This window comes from Mesoplodon densirostris, chromosome 4 (assembly GCF_025265405.1).
Source record: "Mesoplodon densirostris isolate mMesDen1 chromosome 4, mMesDen1 primary haplotype, whole genome shotgun sequence".
NCBI lineage: Eukaryota > Metazoa > Chordata > Mammalia > Artiodactyla > Ziphiidae > Mesoplodon > Mesoplodon densirostris.
Genome location: NC_082664.1, coordinates 99,866,713 through 99,890,786, shown reverse-complemented (window position 1 = coordinate 99,890,786; position 24,074 = coordinate 99,866,713). Strand labels below are relative to the sequence as shown.

At 39.3% G+C, this 24,074-nt stretch overlaps 1 protein-coding gene across 8 annotated transcripts in view; it reads left to right on the top strand.

The window, feature by feature from the left end:
- The window catches only part of LOC132488556 (A-kinase anchor protein 13-like), a 371,872-nt gene that overhangs the window by 167,474 nt on the left and 180,324 nt on the right, over positions 1-24,074 (top strand). For all 8 annotated transcript variants that reach the window (XM_060096873.1, XM_060096872.1, XM_060096871.1 and 5 more), the window contains exon 6: positions 21,140-21,338. In XM_060096873.1, the coding sequence (XP_059952856.1) occupies positions 21,140-21,338 (199 nt within the window). The remainder of the gene's footprint in view (positions 1-21,139; positions 21,339-24,074) is intronic.

Sequence of the window (24,074 nt, the reverse complement as noted above, 5' to 3'; positions counted from 1 at the left end):
TCCTTGAGGTTTGGCACTGTTAGGGTGATGTGGTTTCATGGACGATATTGCTGTAACCCTCAAACAAGGAACTAGGTGCTGCTGTTCCTGTCAGAAGTAGACTCAGCAAAACATGCCTTTGGAGAGGGCTGACCTGGCTGGGTTTCCTCTGCTGATAAAGCCAGGACCCAAATAGGATGGGCTTGCGATACTCGTGGTGCTTGGGCAGCCATAAGTGAGTATCAGCTTCCAAACTGTTGCATTGTTGACCTTCATTGTTTATTCTCTGCCATTTGATCTGGCTTTTTGCTGTATCTTAGCAAGTGTCTTTGAGCTTCCGCCTGAATGACTAGTACCGGAAAAATGTTTTTCTCTGCAGTTGATTTGACAGGGTTTTACATGTACGTTAGCATCATACTGAACTTTCTTCTTGAGTTGCAACGTGCTAGACAAGGTAAGAAGGCAGAGGTTGATTGGTTATTGACTGTTGCATAACAACCGGAATGCTGGGAAATAAGTTGGAATTCATTCTGAGCTTATTGAATTTTGTTGTACCACATACATAAACCTTGAGGTTTTGGGCCAGCTATGGATACTCAGTTTGGATGATGTAATCCTCTCTCTGAGGAATGGCATCTTAATTTGTGTTTTTCTACAGTTGAAAACTTGCTGTGGATATTATAAAATTTATAACAGAAAACCCAATATGCCTGATTAGCTTCTGATAAATATTATATCAGACTTATAATTTGCATAATTTGACTATGTGCTCATAGTTTGAAACTGTTAGAGGGTAAGTATTACTGTGGATAGTGTAAAGAGGTACAGAAGTTTTAGAATTAGATCTGGGTACAAGTTCTGGCCTTTTCATTTACTGTGAACTGGGGCAAGCTATTCCTTAAGCCTAAGTATCCTCACATGAAAAATGGAAATACACTGACCCCTGCCTCAAATTGGTTGTAAGGATTAAAAGTCAGTAATATACACCCGGTACCATACTAATTGTACTAGTACTGTTGGTTTCATTCTTTGCTTTTTTCCCCCTTTGGCTTCCTCCTTCTAATATGTTCTCACCCCACTCAAAATAAAATTCTGGTTCCTACATGATCTGCAAAGCTCCATGAGATCCGAACTCTGTACAACTCTCAGACCTCATTTCATAACATTCTCTTTATTTCCATTGCTTTCTCTGCACAGCTACTCTGGCCCCAGCTGCACTGGCCAGCTGGTTGCTACCTCAGTCTCTTTGTACTTGCTGTACCCTTTGCCTGATACATTCTGTCCCAGTAACTCCACATGCTGGCTCTTTTGTATGATTCAGATCAATTGCCTTATCTCCTGAAAGATTTTCCTGACACCTGTCTTCAGAAACCACTGTCTCCACTCCAGGGAATTTTCTAAGCTAAACACCTTGTTTTATTTTCTTTAAAGCACTTACCTCTAACTGTAATCATACCCCTCTATATGATAAGTTCCATTATGGTAGGAAGCTTGGCTATCTTATTTATTCATCAATATATTTCTTGTACCTAGGAACATAAAAGATACTGCATGAATGTTTGTTGAATGTTTGAATGAATAAATGGAAAAATACGTAACCTAGACTATTCATTTTCTGAAAATATGTTTTTTAAAAAATATTTTGAAATATGAACTTAAGAACAACATAGAGAAGACCAAATTCCAGGTAGAATGTATTTGTAATACAGTGGCATACCATCTGTAGTGTTATCTTTTCAATGGACCTTTGGTAACATTTTATTTAGCAATAGAAAAATATGTATATGAACATTTGAAAACAAGTATTCATACAGAGCTTTTCATATATTGAGAAATAGTATTTTTGTAATTGCCATATATGTAACCCAGTTCCCTCCTATTTAATAGGATTTAGATTTTCATTTTAAACTTGTACAGAGTAAGTTAAAATTCTCTATATGCTGTAAATATCTTCTGGGGACTTTTTATACATATACCATTTTAGAGAATATGTGCTAATATGAAAATGAGTTTGTTAAGATACAGGTGTTCAGTAGGATACTTCTTAGTACCTTTTTAAAGGGTAATCTAAAGAAACATTTAGCTTGTAGCTTTTCTTTTAGCTCATTAATCCACATAAGTTACTATACTAAATTGCTTAGGAATAGATTGCTTGGAATGAATTTTAAAAATTGTATTTTAACCTTCATTCAGCCCTTAGCTCTGTGAAACCTTGGTTGGTTTACCCGAACTTTGTTCTCCGTCTACACGCAGAACATCAGTCTTATCACTTGGAATATTCAAATGATATTTATAATGAAAGAGCTCTGAAAAGCTGGGTACTGCTTTACAGTGTACAGTAGTCCCTCAGTATCCACGGGGGGTTGGTTCCAGGACCTGCCACTGATACCAAAATCCATGGATGCTCAGGGCCCATAGTTGGCCATCCATATCTGCAGTTGCGCAGCCTCAAATTCAAGCAACCACAGATTGTGTAGTACTGTATGTCTTTATTGAAAAATATCCAAGTATATGTGGGACCTGTGCAGTTCAAACTTGTGTTGTTCAAGGGTCAACTGTATCATTTTTATTATGTACAGTGATTAGTTTCCTGTATTTCACATTTGATTAAAGGAAATCCTGTCAGTAAATTACAGAAGCTCTTGGTGATGTGTCTGTTAAAGTGGATTTTTTTAGGTGCTTTTGATTTTCTAAAAATAATAATTATAAACACTGTTTGGGATTGAACTTTTAAAATACTCTTGAATATTATTGAGTGAGTTTTCAGCTTTTCCAGGACAATGTGAAGTATACCTTGGGAGAAAAGGAAATTTGTCCAGTGAGTCTGTAGCTGGTACCACATTCCATATTCCAGTCTATGCCATGACTTTCCTTTCTGTTGCCACTTAACTTCTCTCCAGGGTCTCTAGATGTTAAGAATGTAAAATATGGTTCCTTGCAGTCTGGAGGGATCTCTGTTGTATAACACACTGCTGTTCAAAATGAGGGAGGCCCTGGATCAGGGCTGATCTGCCAACTCTTTGTCACTGGTCCATGATGAGATCAGTATAATGTATAATGAGAGTACTGTATGTGTTTAGAAACTTTTAATAGTAATTTGACAGAGTAATTATATGTCTATTGAATCTATTAAAACTTTGAGTATAAGTTTTTTGTTATCTTGTAAATTTTGTTTTTCTAGTAATTTTTAGAATTTTTACTTCTGTGATGAATTGGAAATTCATAAATAGTTCGAGAAATTCTCGTCTGACACATTTAATCTACTTATTGTATAGTGCTGTAATCAGGGAGAGTAGATCAATGTTTTATGGTTTCTGCCAAAGTAGCAACTTAGAGGAGACCTGAGAAAAAGTCACATCTGGGCTGTGACTAGTCTTTATTTTGACTTATTTTACTTATCTAACTGCTTCTAAGTAAGATTAATCCATTTCATCAATTGAATTATGAAAAGTGTTGAATAAGGGCAAAGGGCAGTGGGGTTTATAAAAATACACAAGATCATTAGAAGCTTATTGGACTTAAGTATGGGTTCTTTTCTTAAATTTTAATGACAGTAACCTGCTATAAAGTCAAATGAACTTCATGACTGAAGATAAGAGTCCTGCCCAGATTAATGAACAAAAATTCTTTTTCTTTTTCCTGAACTGGAAAAGCTAGTTTACAGAGTGATGACTTGTATTAAAGTTATCAGTTTCTATAAGTAGAACAAATAGCTTATCTATAGAATCATGGAATCTTCACTGTTGGAAGCCTGTTACTCAACTGATTTTAATGGTCACCATTACATTGGAGTTTGGGATTCATATTTAGCTCTTAATCTTTCTATCATACTGAGTTTCAAGTGCTTGTCAGAAATAAGATTGGAAAAAATGGATGTGCGTTCCTTTCCCTCTATTATGAATAGGTTATTTAAATTGGTAAACATATAGGGTTGCTATTTGATTTTGTTTGTGTGTTTGCTCCATGAGAAAGCTAAAGAAGAAGAAACTAACATTTTAAAGACATTACCTCTCTTCTAATAGTTGGATATTGGACTTTTCTTCCTGATCTGTTTTCTGTCATCAGTCTGAAGTTACTTCATACAGTTCTATTTTTCTTCCCAAGTTTCAGACTATTTTGTAAGCATTTCTGTCTCTTTTCCCAACCTAGAATTTAATTTTAGTCAACAGTGATAATGTTCTCTCTTTCAAAATAATTCCCACATGCCTGTGTTCCTCACTCTCATTAAGTAACATCAGGCACTTTGTAGGCAAAGGACATAAGTAGGTATTAAGCCAATAACTGTCATGGAATAGGCAGAGAATCATAAGTTCTGCGAGAGATCAATCTATCTTTATATAAGGATAAACCCAGTAATATATAAATAGAAATCGCTATCACTTAGCTGACCTAAAGTCATCTGGGAAGTGAGGGGGCTGAGAAAGAGAGGATGCATTACTGAGTGAGAAGAGATTGATCCATCTGGGTTGCTTCTTAGCTGAAGATCTATTTGAAGTGCCTGGTGTTGTTCTGGGGATGAATTAAATGTAACTGTATCAGAGTCCAAGCTGAGGCTTCTGTGTTGTGTTTTTTTTTTTTTAATATTTATTTATTCTTGGCTGTGTCAGGTCTTAGTTGCAGCACGCAGGATCTTTCATTGCAGTGCATGGGCTTCTCTCTAGTTGTGGCACGTTGGCTTCTCTCCAGTTGTGGCATGCGGGCTCAGTAGTTGTGGTACGTGGGCTCGTAGTTACGGCACTTGGGCTCAGTAGTTGCGGCATGCAGCCTCTCTAGTTGTGGCACGCAGGCTCCACAGCACGCAGGCTCAGTAGTTGCGGCACATGGGCTCTCTAGCTGTGGCACGTGGGTTCCAGAGTGCATGGGCTCAGTAGCTGCAGCACATGGGCTCTCTAGTTGTGGCACGCGGGCTCCACAGTGCACGAACTCAGTAGTTGCAGCTCGCAGGCTCTCTGGTTGTGGGACACAGGCTCCAGAGTGCATGGGCTCTGTAGTTGTGGCGCGGACGCTTAGTTGCCCCGCAGCATGTGGGAACTTAGATCCCCAACCGGGGATCGAACTTGTGTCCCCTGCATCGGAAGGTGGATTCTTAACCACTGGACCACCAGGGAAGTCCCTGTGTTGTGGTTTATATCTCCATGTTCCCTTGATGCAACTCTCAACGATGCCTGCATTAAGCTGCCTCTGTCTTCTGATTTAGGCCAGAAGCAAGAAAGATAACAGGGAGGGAAGAATTAGCATTTTTTTTAAACAATTAAGTTTACGTAACAGTTATGCATAATGCTGCCACCAGAAGACAGGTTTATTTTATTATCAGATATTACCTCCCACATTGCATGGAATTGCTTAAATAGTTGTAGCTGATACTCTGTTTTGTATTCTGATATTTTTTCACTTTTTCATACTCTTAATCTGTTTCTCTGGTCTTTATAATTATTTTTTAGGCCATCTAAAGTATTTTGTTTATCATGAGTATTTAAACCATTTAACGTTGAATGTTAACTTTAATCTTAAAAAACCCAGAAATTAACTAATGAATGCTGCAGTGAGCCTCATTTTTTACTTACTGATTTTTATTTCTGTTAAATTATTTATATAGGATAAATTCCAGGGAACTGTATAATTAGGTCAAAGGATATATTAACAACTCTAGTATTCATTGCAGTCTTGCTAGCCTTAGCTATACTTATGTAAATGAATTGGGACCTGTAGGTTACTTTAATGTGGTGTTTTACAACCTTAGCTGCACATTAGAATCACATGGGGATTCTAATTATATGTTAGAATCTCCTGGGAACCTTTAAAAAATATTGATGCCTCAGCGCCGCCTCTAGAGATTTTTATTTAGTTCGTGTGAGGTGTGATCTGGACATGAGGATTTTTAAAAGCTCTCCAGGTAGTTCTAAAATGCAGTTAAGATTAAGAACTTTGCTTTAGTGGGAAAATTAGACTTAACATTGCATCTGAAAATTAATTCCTGAGAGTTTGTTGAATTAGGTTGGTGGCTTAAATCTGATTAAGAACAGTCAACAACTAAGTAGCTTGATTACATCAATAAATATTTAGATGTTAATCTAGTATAAACTTGACTCTAATTTTTACTTACCCTGTGAATGTTGGTATATTAGATATTGATGTAAATATAACTAGTATCATGGTAGGTATTAAAAATTATTTTTCAGGATTTGAAAGCAGTGCAATAAGGTGAAGCTAGAAAATAGAGAACTTTGGCTGTTAGAGGAGCAAGGTATTCCAAAAGTCATGGAACCATAGAGTAAGAGAGCCCAAGTAGCCCCTCAGAGTGAAAAGGAGCAGAGAAGAATGACCACAAAAGCCGTGGACCACAAACTATACCCATGTCCACAATGCACAATAATCCAGAACTTGGAACTCCAAAACTTAATCCTCCAAAGTCCGTATGTTAAAAATATTTAGTTTGTTTCATTGGACTGCATTTTCTAGTGCAAAATAGGCAGCAGAGACACATGTATGTGGAACCTAGAAAAATGGTACAGATGAACTGGTTTGCAGGGCAGAAACTGAGACACAGATGTAGAGAACAAACGTATGGACACCAAGTGGGGGAAAGCTGCGGGGGGGTGGGGATGGTGGTGGGATGAATTGGGCGATTGGGATTGACATGTATACACTGATGTGTATAAAATGGATAACTAATAAAAACCTGCTGTATAAAAAAATAAATAAAATTAAATTTAAAAATTAAAAAAAAAGGCAGCAGAGGTAGTTTTGTGTGGTGGTTTAGAATGTCAGCCCAAATTCTGGCTTAACAGACTGTTAGGCAAGTTATTAAATTTCTCACAGTTTCAGTTTCCTCATCTGCAAATTGGGGTAAAAGTATCTTTCCTCACAGGATAGTTAAAAGAATAAATTAGGTGATATGTAAAACACACAGCTCAGTATTTGACACATTGTTAAGTAATTAAATTTAGCCGTAAAAGAGAGTGGTTATGTTTGTACCCCTTGCTTGTGGAAGGAAATAGAACCCAATATTTAATGTGTACTTAACTAGGCGTATATATAGTAAGGCTGTCTCTATCCATATATCTTTTAATCCTTAAAACAACTCTGTAAGAAAGCTAATATTATCCCACTTTTTAAAAAGCAGATGAAAAAACTCTGGCTCATAGAAGCTAAATAATTTTTCTTAGATCAGATCATGGCATAAATGAGATTCTACGCAGACCTCAGTACCCATGCTTTTCCCCACATATTGCCTGGTGATTTAGCCTTTAGGGAAATCTAAATTAAACATAATTCGATGAATTCGTGGTGATTTCTTATGGTGAGTAGAATATTTTTTCCCATTAGGAAAAGGTAGGTACCGATTGGTGTCAATTTTATGGAAAATGTGGTGAACAGTTTGGGTGTGTCATTTGTGAAAAAGATTGAAGGGATAAATGCCCAAGTTGATATTGTCCTTCAAATGAGTAGAATGTGCTCATTTTGAAAATAGCTAGGTAATGAGAATGTGGGCTCTGCGATTTGTCCTACATTTTGTCAGAGTCTCACCAGACACCGGAGAATGACTGTGGTTGACTTGCTCATTCTGTGAGAAACTCAGAAGAGGGCAGACTCCAGAACTTTTCATTGGAGAATGCTTGTGTGTTGAAAAATATTCTGCCTGGAGTGGACATTTCTTTTAATTCGTGAAGAAATGTTTCCCCTAAAGGCCTCTTCGCTCCATGCTGCCTTCAAATGACCCTCAGTGCTTCCTGCTGTGGCACCTGATGAGTTCCTATTAAAGACCAGCCCTTTCCACTGGAAGCAGTGCAGCATTAGGTGGGGGGGGGGGCGGGGAGTACAGGCTTCGGGGTCAGTCCAACATGGATCCAGATCTGTTACTCCATTACATATTTGAGTACTAATGTTTACTGACTGCCTTCTGTGTGCCAGGTGTTGTTAGATACTTTGTTTCCTGTCCCCTTTAATTACTACTGCAACTTTTAAAGGAACTCTTAACTGTCTTTTTACAGATTATGATACATACCCAAAGAGACTACATATCTAGCCCAAATGCTTACTTCTCATAAGTGGTAAAATTTGTCATTTGAGGCCAGATTTATCAAAGTCTGATGTATGTGTTATATCTTAAGCAAATGAATTAGTATTTCTGAGTCTCAGTTTCCCCTCCTCTGAACTTTGAAATAGCACTTCTTTGAAAGACTCGTATGAGGATTAAATATATGGGGTATCAAGGTGCCTGTCTCTTAGTAGATACCCAAATATTAGTTTCTTCCCTGCCTGAAGTAAATAGTAATCATAGAATAGTGAAAGAATTACTACCCTCTGCCTTTTTTAAAATTGATGTTTTATATTTAACTTTTTGTTGTGAAAAATTTTGAACTCATAGAACAGGTATGAGAATAGTACAGTGGGACTTCCCTGGTGGTGCAGTGGTTAAGGATCTCCCTGCCAATGCAGGGGACACAGGTTCGAGCCCTGGTCCGGCAAGGTCCCACATGCTGCAGAGCAACTAAGCCCGTGCACCACAGCTACTGAGCCTGCGCACCTAGAGCCCGTGCTCCACAGCAAGAGAAGCCACCACAATGAGAAGCCTCTGCACCGCAATGAAGAGTAGCCCCCGCTCACCACAACTAGAGAAAGCCCGCGTGCAGCAATGAAGACCCAATGCAGCCAAAGATAAATTAATTAATTAATTTTAAAAAATTGAAGAATAGTACAGTGAACCACTATGTATCCTTCACCTAAATCCACCAATTGTTAATGTTGTATTTGCTTTATCTGTGTATGTAGATAGATGGATAGAATTTTACTGCACTCTTTCGAGAGTTGTTGCCGATATCATACCCCTTTATTCCTAATTATTTCAGCATGTTCTTATAACAGGGCAGTTATCAAAATCAGTAATATAACATTAATATATTATGATTATCTAATATATAGTTTATATTCACTTTTCACCAGCTTCCAAAAGTATCCTTTCAAGCAGTGATTTTTCCTCCTGATCTTTATCATATACTGAATTCAGTTGTCATGACTTTTTAGTCTCCTTTACCAACTAGACCTTTTAAGCCATTACTGCCACTACATTGGGTCTTACTAGAATTACTTCTTTAGATTATCTGTCCTTTCACATAGAGTGAGTTCTTAGTGATCTCAAACCATTTGTTTATAAAGAATATCCCTGCTCTTTTGCCCTGGAGTGAAATCCCAACAAATATTTGAGTACCTACAATGTGTCAGGAGATGAAGCAGAGTAGTGAGACCCAGCAAGTCAGAAGGTGTATGGTCCTGCTCCTCCTTAGGGGTTACAGATGAATGAAGAAAAGGTTACAGTGCAGAACAAGTCTTTCAGGGCTCAGAGGCGGGAGACCACACTTGGAGTTGTGCTGGATACTCCAGATGAAATTCAAGGTGCCCGAGAATGGTTGAAAACAATATTAATTGCCTTACTGACAGGATGATTGAAAGTTTCCAGTAATCATAGTATCAGTCCTTATATATTGAAGTCTGTTCTGGGATGTGGTTGAATGTAACAATCTAAGAAATTCTACCCCAATACCATCTGATGTCGTAGTAACGAAATAATGCCTATACTGCACAGTTGCCACAATTGGTAGTAAAAATACCCTCTTCTTTGTTCAGAGTGGTGGTGTCCTCATAGGGGTGAAAAATGAAAGGTAGTGGAGAGCTCTGTAAACCTTCCCACAGCATTTATACTCCTTCATCTACAGATCTCCCTTTCACTCATTTTTTTTAAAAAGCCTCAGCTGAGGCTATCATGCCTCTTAATTCACCAGCTGAAATAACCAGAATTTCTAGTGCATTCGTGGATGTGCTTTTCTGTCCTGCCAGACTTGATTTGATTACATAAAATCTTTATGTGTATTTCTAAGGTAAATTTTAGATACCCAGGCATATTCTTCTCCATGGCAGAAATACAAGGCCGAGGGGTCAGCTTAATTACTAACTGTAAACATACAAAGGGCTTCAATCAGGAGAATGTGGAGTAGTTATTCTACAAGTGCAAAGGAGACTAAACAAGGAGAATGACCTTAAAATGGGAAATGTGGTAGCTGTACATAAAGAAAGCCTGTACTTTGGGAATTAAGAACATTTAGCTACTCCTTGGATTTAGGTATGAGTCTCACAGCCCACCTAGGAGGGATGGTGGCTGGAGGGAGGGCCGGGCTTTGCCTTTCCTTCCCTCTATTCCCCCTATCACCAGAGCAACTCTGTTTCTGCATGTGGTTTTATTTGAAACTGTTCAGCTACTTAAAAGTTTGAAAACTAGTGTCTTAGGTGTTTAAGTCTGTCTAAAGCCTCTGAGCTGCCCTTTTCACTTGTATCTGCTGTCCGTTTGTTGCAGGCTTGGGACTCACAGGTGAATGTGCACATGAAGTTAAGCAGTTGATGTTGGAACTGTTTGTTCATTTGAACTGTTTGTACCACCCATACCAGTATTCACAGGGACAGTTGACTGTATTTATACTCTGTTATCTCTCTCTTTTTTTTTTTTTCCTTTGGCCACACCACGCAGCTTGCAGTATCTCAGTTCCCCAACCAGGGATCGAACCTGTGCCCTCGGCAGTGAAAGCGAGGAGTCCTAACCCCTGGACTGCCAGGGAATTCCCTGTATTATCTCTTTTAAGATGTAAATTTTTCTAACTTGTGTCATAATTTAACTCACAACAGTTCTTTTCCTTCTTAGTAATACATAAAATGATGTTGCTTTTACAAGTAATAGCATTGTAATTTTTATGAAATATGGTATATTTAGTGCATAAAATGCCACACTCATAAGGGTAAAACTCCCATGAGATTGTTTCTGCTTTTCGTTTCCATGGAGGTGACAGTAACACCAGTAAGCCAAAACTATGGCTATCTAATAGTAATTCATGTTTGACCTTAGGCTGTGTGTTTACATTATTCTTGAGAAAGGTATCATATTTAACCTTGTAGCCCTGGCATCTAGCACAGTGCCTGCCATTTAATAGAAAACCAAGTTCAGGAATTTGACATATGTCCACATCTAAGATGTGAGAAGAAGAAAAAGCCAGAGAAAACAGTGGGTGAATAGGATGATTCTTTATGGATGTCAAGTGAGAATAAATGTCAAAAGAAGAATCAGGTCACCATTTTAAGATTCTACAAAACTCAAGGACACTTCCGGGTAAGATGGCGGAAGAGTAAGACGCGGAGATCACCTTCCTCCCCACAGATACACCAGAAATACAGCTACACGTGCAACAACTCCTACAGAACACCTACTGAACGCTGGCAGAAGACCCCAGACCTCCCAAAAGGCAAGAAACTCCCCACATACCTGGGTAGGGCAAAGCAGAGAGATTCCCGCACAGAGGAGCGGTGCCGAGCGGCACTCACCAGCCCGAGAGGCTTGTCTGCTCCCCCGCCAGGGCGGGCGGCGCTGGAGCTGAGGCTCGGGCTTCGGTCAGAGCGCAGGGAGAGGACTGGGACTGGCGGCGAGAACTCAGCCTGAAGGGGGCTAGTGTGCCACAGCTAGCCGGGAGAGAGTCCGGGAAAACTCTGGAGCTGCCGAAGAGGCAGGAGACTTTTTCTTCCCTCTTGGTTTCCTGGTGCGCGAGGAGAGGGGATTAAGAGCGCCGCGTAAAGGAGCTCCAGAGACGGGCGCGAGTCGCGGCTGAAAGCGCGGAGCCCAGAGACGGGCGTGGGACGCTGGGGCTGCTGCTGCCACCGCCAAGAAGCCTGTGTGCGAGCGCAGGACACTGTCCACACCGCCCTTCCGGGAGCCTGTGCAGCCTGCCACCGCCGGGGTCCCGGGATCCAGGGGCGGCTTCCCTGGGGGAACGCACGGCGCGCCTCGGGCTGGTGCAACGTCACGCCAATCTCTGCCGCTGCAGGCTCGCCCCACACTCCGTGCCCCTCCCTCCCGCCCGGCCTGAGTGAGCCAGAGTCCCCGAAGAGGCTGCTCCTTTAACCCTGTCCTGTCTGAGCGAAGAACAGACGCCCTCCGGCGACCTACACGCAGAGGCGTGGCCAAATCCAAAGCTGAGACCCAGGAGCTGTGAGAACAAAGAAGAGAAAGGGAAACCTCTCCCAGCAGCCTCAGAAGCAGCGGATTAAAGCTCCACAATCAACTTCATGTACCCTGCATCTGTGGAATACATGAATGGACAACAAATCATCCCAAATTGAGGAGCCAGGAGTCAGTGCTGTGCCTCTGAGGTGGGAGAGCCAACTTCAGGACACTGGTCCACAAGAGACCTCCCAGCTCCACATAATATCAAACGGCGAAAATCTTCCAGAGATCTCCATCTCAACACCAGCACCCAGCTTCACTCAACGACCAGCAAGCTACAGTGCTGGACACCCTATGCCAAACAACTAGCAAGACAGGAACACAACGCCACCCATTAGCAGAGAGGCTGCCTCAAATAATAAAAAGTCCGCAAACACCCCAAAACACACCACCAGACGTGGACCTGCCCACCAGAAAGACAAGATCCAGCCTCATCCACCAGAACACAGGCAGTAGTCCCCTCCACCAAGAAGCCTACACAACCCACTAAACCAACATTAGCCACTGGGGACAGACACCAAAAACAACGGGAACTACGAACCTGCAGCCTGCAAAGAGGAGACCCCAAACACAGTAACATAAGCAAAATGAGAAGACAAAAAAACACACAGCAGGAGAAGGAGCAAGATAAAAACCCACCAGACCTAACAAATGAAGAGGTAATAGGCAGTCTATCTGAAAAAGAATTCAGAATAATGATGGTAAAGATGATCCAAAATCTTGGAAATAGAATAGACAAAATGCAAGAAACAGTTAACAAGGACCTAGAAGAACTAAAGACGAATCAAGCATCGATTAAAAACACAATAAATGAAATAAAAAATACTCTAGATGGGATCAATAGCAGAATAACTGAGGCAGAAGAACGGATAAGTGAGGTGGAAGATAAAATAGTGGAAATAACTGCTGTACAGCAAAATAAAGAAAAAAGAATGAAAAGAACAGAGGACAGTCTCAGAGACCTCTGGGACAACATTAAACGCACCAACATTCGAATTATAGGGGTTCCAGAAGAAGAAGAGAAAAAGAAAGGGACTGAGAAAATATTTGAAGAGATTATAGCTGAAAACTTCCCTAATATGGGAAAGGAAATAGTTAATCAAGTCCAGGAGGCACAGAGAGTCCCATACAGAATAAATCCAAGGAGAAATACACCAAGACACATATTAATCAAACTGTCAAAAATTAAACACAAAGAAATCATATTAAAAGCAGCAAGGCAAAAACAACAAATAACACACAAGGGAATCCCCATCAGGTTAACAGCTGATCTCTCAGCAGAAACTCTACAAGCCAGAAGGGAGTGGCAGGACATACTTAAAGTGATGAAGGAGAAAAACCTGCAACCAAGATTACTCTACCCAGCAAGGATCTCATTCAGATTTGATGGAGAAATTAAAACCTTTACAGACAAGCAAAAGCTGAGAGAGTTCAGCACCACCAAACCAGCTTTACAACAAATGCTAAAGGAACTTCTCTAGGCAAGAAACACAACAGAAGGAAAAGAACTACAATAACGAACCCAAAACAATTAAGAAAATGGGAATAGGAACATACATATCAATAATTACCTTAAATGTAAATGGACTAAATGCTCCCACCAAAAGACACAGACTGGCTGAATGGATACAAAAACAAGACCCATATATATGCTGTCTACAAGAGACCCACTTCAGACCTAGAGATACATACAGACTGAAAGTAAGGGGATGGAAAAAGATATTCCATGCAAATGGAAACCAAAAGAAAGCTGGAGTAGCAATTCTCATATCAGACAAAATAGACTTTAAAATAAAGACTACGAGAAGAGACAAAGAAGGACACTACATAATGATCAAGGGATCAATCCAAGAAGAAGATATAACAATTGTAAATATTTATGCACCAAACATAGGAGCACCTCAATACATAAGGGAAATATTAACAGCCATAAAAGGAGAAATCGACAGTAACACAATCATAGTAGGGGACTTTAACACCCCACTTTCACCAATGGACAGGTCATCCAAAATGAAAATAAATAAGGAAACACAAGCTTTAAATGATACATTAAACAAGATGGACTTAATTGATATTTATAGGACATTCCATCCAAAAACAACAGAATACACATTTTTCTCAAGTGCTCATGGAACATTCTCCAGGATAGATCATATCTTGGGTCACAAATCAAGCCTTGGTAAATTTAAGAAAATTGAAATTGTATCAAGTATCTTTTCCGACCACAATGCTATGAGACTAGATATCAATTACAGGAAAAGAGCTGTAAAACATACAAACACATGGAGGCTAAACAATACACTACTTAATAACGAAGTGATCACTGAAGAAATCAAAGAGGAAATTAAAAAATACCTAGAAACAAATGACAATGGAGACACGACGACCCAAAACCTATGGGATGCAGCAAAAGCAGTTCTAAGAGGGAAGTTTATGGCAATACAATCCCACCTTAAGAAACAGGAAATATCTCGAATAAACAACCTAACCTTGCACCTAAAGCAATTAGAGAAAGAAGAACAAAAACATCCCAAAGTTAGCAGAAGGAAAGAAATCATAAAAATCAGATCAGAAATAAATGAAAAAGAAATGAAGGAAACGATAGCAAAGATCAATAAAACTAAAAGCTGGTTCTTTGAGAAGATAAACAAAATTGATAAACCATTAGCCAGACTCATCAAGAAAAAAAGGGAGAAGACTCAAATCAATAGAATTAGAAATGAAAAAGGAGAAGTAACAACTGACACTGCAGAAATACAAAAGATCATGAGAGATTACTATAAGCAACTCTATGCCAATAAAATGGACAACCTGGAAGAAATGGACAAATTCTTAGAAATGCACAACCTGCCAAGACTGAATCAGGAAGAAATAGAAAATATGAATAGACCAATCACAAGCACTGAAATTGAAACTGTGATTAAAAATCTTCCAACAAACAAAAGCCCAGGACCAGATGGCTTCACAGGCGAATTCTATCAAGCATTCAGAGAAGAGCTAACACCTATCCTTCTCAAACTCTTCCAAAATATAGCAGAGGGAGGAACACTCCCAAACTCATTCTACGAGGCCACCATCACCTTGATACCAAAACCAGACAAGGATGTCACAAAGAAAGAAAACTACAGGCCAATATCACTGATGAACATAGATGCAAAAATCCTCAACAAAATACTAGCAAACAGAATCCAACAGCACATTAAAAGGATCATACACCATGATCAAGTGGGGTTTATTCCAGGAATGCAAGGATTCTTCAATATACGCAAATCAATCAATGTGATACACCATATTAACAAGTTGAAGGAGAAAAACCATATGATCATCTCAATAGATGCAGAGAAAGCTTTTGACAAAATTCAACACCCATTTATGATAAAAACCCTGCAGAAAGTAGGCATAGAGGGAACTTTCCTCAACATAATAAAGGCCATATATGACAAACCCACAGCCAGCATCGTCCTCAATGGTGAAAAACTGAAACCATTTCCACTAAGATCAGGAACAAGACAAGGTTGCCCACTCTCACCACTCTTATTCAACATAGTTTTGGAAGTTTTAGCCACAGCAATCAGAGAAGAAAAGGAAATAAAAGGAATCCAAATGGGAAAAGAAGAAGTAAAGCTGTCACTGTTTGCAGATGACATGATACTATACATAGAGAATCCTAAAGATGCTACCAGAAAACTACTAGAGCTAATCAATGAATTTGGTAAAGTTGCAGGATACAAAATTAATGCACAGAAATCTCTGGCATTCCTATATACTAATGATGAAAAATCTGAAAGTGAAATCAAGGAAACACTCCCATTTACCATTGCAACAAAAAGAATAAAATATCTAGGAATAAACCTACCTAAGGAGACAAAAGACCTGTATGCAGAAAATTATAAGACACTGATGAAAGAAATTAAAGATGATACAAATAGATGGAGAGATGTACCATGTTCTTGGATTGGAAGAATCAACATTGTGAAAATGACTCTACTGCCCAAAGCAATCTACAGATTCAATGCAATACCTATCAAACTACCAATGGCATTTTTCACAGAACTAGAACAAAAAATTTCACAATTTGTATGGAAACACAAAAGACCCCGAATAGCCAAAGCAATCTTGAGAACGAAAAATGGAGCTGGAGGAATCAGGCTCCCTGACTTCAGACTATACTACAAAGCTACAGTAATCAAGACAGTATGGTACTGGCACAAAAACAGAAAGATAGATCAATGGAACAGGATAGAAAGCCCAGAGATAAACCCACGGACATATGGTCACCTTATCTTTGATAAAGGAGGCAGGAATGTACAGTGGAGAAAGGACAGTCTCTTCAATAAGTGGTGCTGGGAAAACTGGACAGGGACATGTAAAAGTATGAGATTAGATCACTCCCTAACACCATACACAAAAATAAGCTCAAAATGGATTAAAGACCTAAATGTAAGGCCAGACACTATCAAACTCCTAGAGGAAAACATAGGCAGAACACTCTATGACATAAATCACAGCAAGATCCTTTTTGACCCACCTCCTAGAGAAATGGAAATAAAGACAAAAATAAACACATGGGACCTAATGAAACTTCAAAGCTTTTGCACAGCAAAGGAAACCATAAACAAGACGAAAAGACAACCGTCAGAATGGGAGGAAATATTTGCAAATGAAGCAACTGACAAAGGATTAATCTCCAAAATTTATAAGCAGCTCATGCAGCTCAATAGCAAAAAAACAAACAACCCAATCCAAAAATGGGCAGAAGACCTAAATAGACATTTCTCCACAGAAGATATACAGACAGCCAACAAACACATGAAAGGATGCTCAACATCTTTACTCATTAGAGAAATGCAAATCAAAACTACAATGAGATATCATCTCACACCAGTCAGAATGGCCATCATCAAAAAATCTAGAAACAATAAATGCTGGAGAGGGTGTGGAAAAAAGGGAACACTCTTGCACTGCTGGTGGGAATGTGAATTGGTACAGCCACTATGGAGAACAGTATGGAGGTTCCTTAAAAAACTACAAATAGAACTACCATATGACCCAGCAATCCCACTACTGGGCATATACCCTGAGAAAACCATAATTCAAAAAGAGACATGTACCAAAATGTTCATAGCAGCCCTATTTACAATAGCCCGGAGATGGAAACAACCTAAGTGTCCATCATAGGATGAATGGATAAAGAAGATGTGGCACATATATACAATGGAATATTACTCAGCCATAAAAAGAAATGAAATTGAGCTATTTGTAATGAGGTGGATGGACCTAGAGTCTGTCATACAGAGTGAAGTAAGTCAGAAAGAGAAAGACAAATACTGTATGCTGACACATATATATGGAATTTAAGAAAAAAATGTCATCAAGAACATAGGGGTAAGACAGGAATAAAGACACAGACCTACTAGAGCATGGACTTGAGGATATGGGGAGGGGGAAGGGTAAGCTGTGACAAAGTGAAAGAGCGGCATGGACATATATACACTACCAAACGTAAGGTAGATAGCTAGTGGGAAGCAGCCCCATAGCACAGGGAGATCAGCCCGGTTCTTTGTGACCGCCTGGAGGGGTGGGATAGGGAGGGTGGGAGGGAGACGCAAAAGGGAGGGGATATGGGAACATATGTATATGTATAACTGATTAAATTTGTAAAATAAAAATAAAAAAAAAAAAAAAAAAAAAAAACTCAAGGACAGTGGGGACAAAGAAAAGCCATTGGATTTGGAGATTTATTTTGTCACTGGAACCCAAGACAGAAGTTTTAGTAGCAGTGGGAGGGAGTAGGCACAAAGCCTTTAGTTGTTCAAATGGCTGGTAAGGAGGTAGAAGGGAAGGAAGTGGAGGGCAGACAGAAAGGGGTTCGGGGGTTTACAGCAGCATTTCTCAACACCAGCACCACCGGCAATTTGGGCCTGATGATTCTTTCTTGTAGGGAGCTGTCCTGTGCATTGTAGGACCCCTCCCCATCCCCAGGTTGTGACAACGAAAAATGTCTCCAGACATTGTCAGATGTCCCCTGGGGGCTGGATTCCTCAGAGAGAACTGCTGGTCTGCAGGGCTGAGTAAAGATTGCTGCTGCCGGCACCTGTGCAGTAATCCCTTTTCCTGCCTCTGCTCTGTCTACTGGTGAGGTTTTCATGGTACTTGCAGGTGGATGGGGAAAGAGCTAGTCCAGAAGCAGGTGGAAGACTACAGGCATCCAGGGGGTGATGACCGAGCCAGTTACCTAAGGACGGGGGTGTGGAACAGAGCAAACCCACTGCATAGAGATGTGCCCTGAAGTCAGAGGAGACGGGCACAGGCATTTTTTGGTGATTTGAAGATGGGTTTAGTTCACGTTAGATGGCCTCAAGCTTTTCAGTAAGATGGGAGAAAAGGTCACCTGAGAATGAAGTAGACAAGGTTAATGTTAGGCCTTTGAGGAAATTATAGAACATTTTGGTAACCCCCATGGGGATGGATTAACACATGAGTAAGAAGCATTACAGAGCAGCAGCGAGGCCTGGCTGAATAGGAACTTTAAAAAATTATTTAAGACATTAATTAAAATCCCAGAGAAGAAGAAAACCTATAACCCAACCACCCTGACACTGTTTTTATTGTACAGTTTACTGTCTATGCTTATATTTTTTTGCTCTTTTTATTTTGCTTATTTCACTGAATGTAGATTTCAATGTTATTGAACTGTTTTTTTCAGTTACATTTAATGGCTCCATAATAGTCTGTAGATCTGTCCTTTAATTTACCAAACATCCCTCTAGTTTCTGACTCAGGGTGTTTCCAGTCTTTAGTACTATTACACCTAATGTTGCAGTAAACATTCTTAGTCATAGAACTTTGCCAAGTTTTATCAGTGGATCCAGCCAAGGTTTTATACAGTGTTGAATACAGGGCAGACAATGCATTGGCTTAAATGTCACCTCGGTGAGGCCTTCCCTGACCCACCACATTTCAAATTGCAGCCCTCATCTCTGGTTTATTTTCTCCACCACACTTGCTGTCTTCCAGAATTCTAGGTATTTTATTTATCTTGATTGCTCTTGTCTCCCTTGCTAAGCTTCAACAGGACAAGGATTTTCGTTTGTATCACCAGCACCAAGAATACTGGCACAAATACTTGCTGAATGGTGGGGTTCACCCAGACCTACAGGCACGATGGGTTTGAAGAGTGTCAATAGCAGCAGATATTCATGGAAGCCAGTGGGAGAATAATTGCATTAACTAGTCTTTGGTTTCTAGGTGGGCTAGGAAGCAACAAAAATCCACAGGGACGATGAATTGGGAGATTGAAGGGTTAGCACTTGTGGCAACAAAAGCACATTCTTCTGGAAGGGGAGAGCATGGGTGAGGTAGGAGATAAATAGGTTGTGGTTACAGGAGGGAATTTCCCAAGGTTTAGCTATTAGAAAAGAAGCAGTTTGAGAATTAATAGTGGCAAGGTTGGTAGAAAACTCCATCTTGCTGGGAATGGACTGTATCACTATTTAATTGCCCCTGCTTTGGCAAACAGTTCCCTTCTAGCTTGTTGTATTTGGTTCACACTCAGTGGTGGTGTATAAATCAAGTTTTGTTTTCAAATACCTTTTTTTTTTTTAATTGGAGCATGGCTATAAGTGGTAATCTGAGTAAGCAGATATGCCAGTAATGCCTGTCAGACAGTTAAGCAGAGTTAGTGACAATGTCAACCCAAGCTCCAAAGTTGAATTTACAGAGTCGTTGTCTCCCCCTCATTTGGTGGAGCTGATTGACTTCTTGAGTCATTCAGTTGAACTTTTAAGTGACTGTCTTTTAGGTACTTTTCTGTTTGAGGTCACTTTGCTCAGCATAGAGCAGCTTGGTAAATGCATGAAACATTTAGCATAGCATATGCTAAGTTCATTTTAAGCAACTGTTTGGGAGTCACTCTTGAGTATGGAAATTATAATAGTTTTCTTTTGGAACAGCCTTAATTGTTACCTTCAGCCAGTGCATGACTGTCCAGTTTGTTATAGGTTTTCCACTATAGCATATTTTTAGCTTTCAAATTCCAGTTATTCTCTGGTGAATTGTTAAGAACTGACAGGTATGATTTAGTAGACAGAACACTGGAGAGAGAGTTGAAGTAATGTTTCCCTCTCATATTTGTCAGTGGATGGCATGTCTATTAGTTCTTAATTCTTTAGTTTTATTTTTTATTTTAAAACATGATAATGATCTCAAACACTACATTCTGCCTTCTTCCAGAATCTCTGGGATACCTTATGAGCGTACTGGTTCATTAGAACCACGTAAAGAGATTTCATGTTTTGAGGCCTATCCCAGAAATGCTTTTTTACATACCTGGGCATTTGTCGGCTTTATTTGAATATGAGGTGTATCTATAATGATGTGAGCTGAGCAAAGTTGTTTGTCTTTTAAATTTAAAGTTATAGCTTAAAGTTCTTGGAACCAAGTGCTTCATTCAAAATAGGATTTGATAATTATATTGACAAGTATAGTATGATAAGGCATTATAATATTGATAGTTTTCCTCTATATAGTTGACTTCGAGAATTTTGAGAGTGCTTCCTCCACCTATTTTTAACAAAAATTGGAGTGCCTTTGCACGGATTGGGTTGATTAGTTCTTCCCTTCCCAATATGATCAACTGCATTTAGCATATGGTATAACCCATTTTAAGAGAAACGCTTCATAAGCCTTGCTTTTTTTGAAAACCAGGGCAAAACCATCCTCCTTACATTTCCTATTATTTGGTTGTGAGCATAATATTAACTATTTTAGGATCCCAGTCTTCTCTTTATCTTGATCAAAAGAACATCCTTAGGGAGGAATCCTGCAGTTTTCATTTAGCCCATTTATGACCTCATATGAAGAGAATAAAACAGTTAGTTATATGCCTGAATTACTGGGGAACTGTGCAAACCAAATTTCTGCTGCAGAGCCTCAAAGAGCAATGAGGTTTGAAATTTTAAATAAGACTTAGAGGGTTAAACCTTTGCCTGGGAGGCAGAATACATATATATGCATATTGTATACATATATGTGTGTTATTATATATTAATATTATAATATATTCATGTATATTATGTATAAAATATACATATATATTAACCAGAGTTTGCTTGCTTCCAGGGAGGATACTGGAGAACCAGACTCCTGGAGCAGTTTATCCTATGAAATACCTTACGGAGACTGTTCTGTGAGGCATCACCGAGAGCTGGACGTCTATACGTTAACCTCTGAGTCTGAACCACACCAGGAACCCCCACTTCCTGGAGACAGTTGCACTGGACATATTTTTAAACTTATGAACATTCAACAGCAGCTAATGGTAAGACAGAAAATTTCCATTTTCAGGCTTTTGTGCCCTCACCCCTTCCTTCAATGAGCCTTGCTATAATTAGAACATAACAGTGCTTCCCTCAAAGATTGTGAAACCTGTAAAGCAGTTTTAACTATATTAGATGTTAGCATTTATAGAGACAGAGCTCAGCACTGGGGTAGTAGCGATAGGAGACTGCGAGAACTTTTCATTTTTTTTTGCCAGGCTTTTAAAATAACGAAAGACACACATACACATTGCAGATACAGAAATATGCAACAACTAGAACTAAATTTTCCTGGCATAAAAGGAAATTTATTTAACTCTATAAATTTGCTGGTTTAACTTTATAAAACAAAATGAGCTAAACAGTTTCTTGAGATTGTTGCTGAAGAATAAGAACCAAATTTACTCAGAAATGGAGTCTTTTCACAGCTCTTTCAATGAGTGATGACTGTGTTACTATATTTAAATTGGTAGTTGTGTGGTAAAAAGATCACTAAAACAATAAAGATTTTATAATCCACTCAAGCCTTCAAGATAAAGTTGTTGCCAGACATAAAAACATTACATACTCCCTGGTAGCATTTATTATGGATAATATAAACGTCACATGGGTACATCTCTCTTGGCCGCAACATCTGAAAGGCTAAGTTTAGATAATTTTTCCACCCATTTTATTTCAGAGTTGATTTGATTTGGAAAAAGCTTGGCAGTAATTTCATTTAAGGTCATCTGGGGTCAGCTCAACGCCAGAGCCTTCTTTGGGAGCAGGCCTTGCTTGTTTCGGAGAGCAGCAGGCCAGGACACTTCATAGCAGGTTGTAGATGTACCTGCCTCTGCCTCTCCGAGTCATATTTGTTCCAGAATAGGTGTCATTTTATTTTCCTCTGAAGAGACTGCCGGAAGGTCAGGTTTTCCTTTAGGGCTCTTCTTACTGGGTGAATGATAGTCCATTTGAAAACAGCACTTTGTAGATGCCAAAGCTACCTGCAAGGTGTGGGAATATTTTACAGGAAACCATGAGAAATTAAAACTGTGAGAAGATGCTTGTGTTAGGAGCATCTAAAATTTTTCAAGCAATACAACTTTTTTCTGCAAATCTCTGTTCTGTAATGTTCACCCTTTATTAAATTTAATGACCTGCTTTCATAATTTTTTTAGAGTCAGTTACACTCTCAGCGGGAAGGGAAGCAAGCCATTTTGAATACCCTAAGGAGCATAGCACAGACGCTTTCAGTGAAAATTCATTTTTCGTGTGCTCTATTATTAGAAGGACTTTAGTGAGCGTAACTCGTTTTACAGTTAACATGTGTGAACTTTTACATCAGACCCAGTGAGTAGACAGGAATCAGCTGATGATGGAGTACTGTAAGTGCTCGACACAGGAACTGAATGGGTAAGTGAATGAGATGACAGTGCACGGTGGATTTGCGTGAGATTATTGTAGTAGATCAGATAATGAGTGAAGAGCAAACCAGGTGTTATAAAAATAGTTTTGGGACTACCCTGGAGGCCTAGTGGTTAGGATTCTGGGCTTTCATTGCCGTGACCTGGGTTCAATCCCTGGTCAGGGAACTGAGATCTCACAAGCTACGCAGTGCAGCCAAAAAAAAAAAAAAAAAAAAAAAAAAGATAGAAAAATAGTTTTTATGTGTTGAAAGAAAATAGTATCATTTTAATGATTCCTGAAATTTTGATATAAAGGTAAACCCACTCTAAAGATCAGCTGTGTTTGTTTTTCTCCATTTTTTCCTAAGTGTTATCTACATGTACTTGTAGTTTTTGCATAATTATAACCTTAGATTAATTATAAGTTTTATTTGTTTTCTTAAACATTATGTTACAAATATCTTTTCCTTATTTCACTGTGGTCTTCATAGTTAACACTTACATAACAGCGTAGCATTTTCCATCAGGTTGATTAACCATGATTGTTTTAACCATTCCTGTGTAGTTGGTTACATCTGTTTTTCAAGTTGCAAAAACTATTTTTTTTTTGTGGTACGCGGGCCTCTCCCTGTTGTGGCCTCTCTCGTTGTGGAGCACAGGCTCCGGGTGCGCAGGCTCAGTGGCCATGGCTCACGGACCCAGCCGCTCCGCGGCATGTGGGATCTTCCCGGACCGGGGCACGAACCCGTGTCCCCTGCATCGGCAGGCGGACTCTCAACCACTGCGCCACCAGGGAAGCCCCCAAAACTATTTTTGAGATGACCTATAATATCCTCAAAGCACAGTACCATCTGAGAATAATCAAGAATTAGGTATTACTAGTTGAATATATTCTTATTTATTTAATATTCAGTATTAGAGGAACAGAGGAACTGTTTTTATCAAGCAGTAAAAGAATTGACCATGCCACTCTTTTTGAAATTATAACCCCATAACTAAAATTGTTAAACTAGATTGAACGGAGCATATTTTGGAGATTAAAGGATGCTGTGTAACTCCTCAGTGAGAATTTAGGGCATGGGAGCATATGTCTGTGCCTTGTGATTGAAGAGAGTTTACCAGACTGGCCAGGATTTGTTTTTACTTGTATATATGAGGTGGGATGGAAGCAGCCTCTGCCCCTCTAAAGCCCCTATAAAAAGTATCTTTCTCAGCTGCTCATTTGAAGATAGCCGCTGAGCTTTTTTGAGGCTCAGTTTTTATCTGTTTTCTAAAATAAGTTCATACTATAGAAAATAGTCATATTATATTATTCTTGCCATTTTTATCATTCTAGCGCATATGCAACTGTAA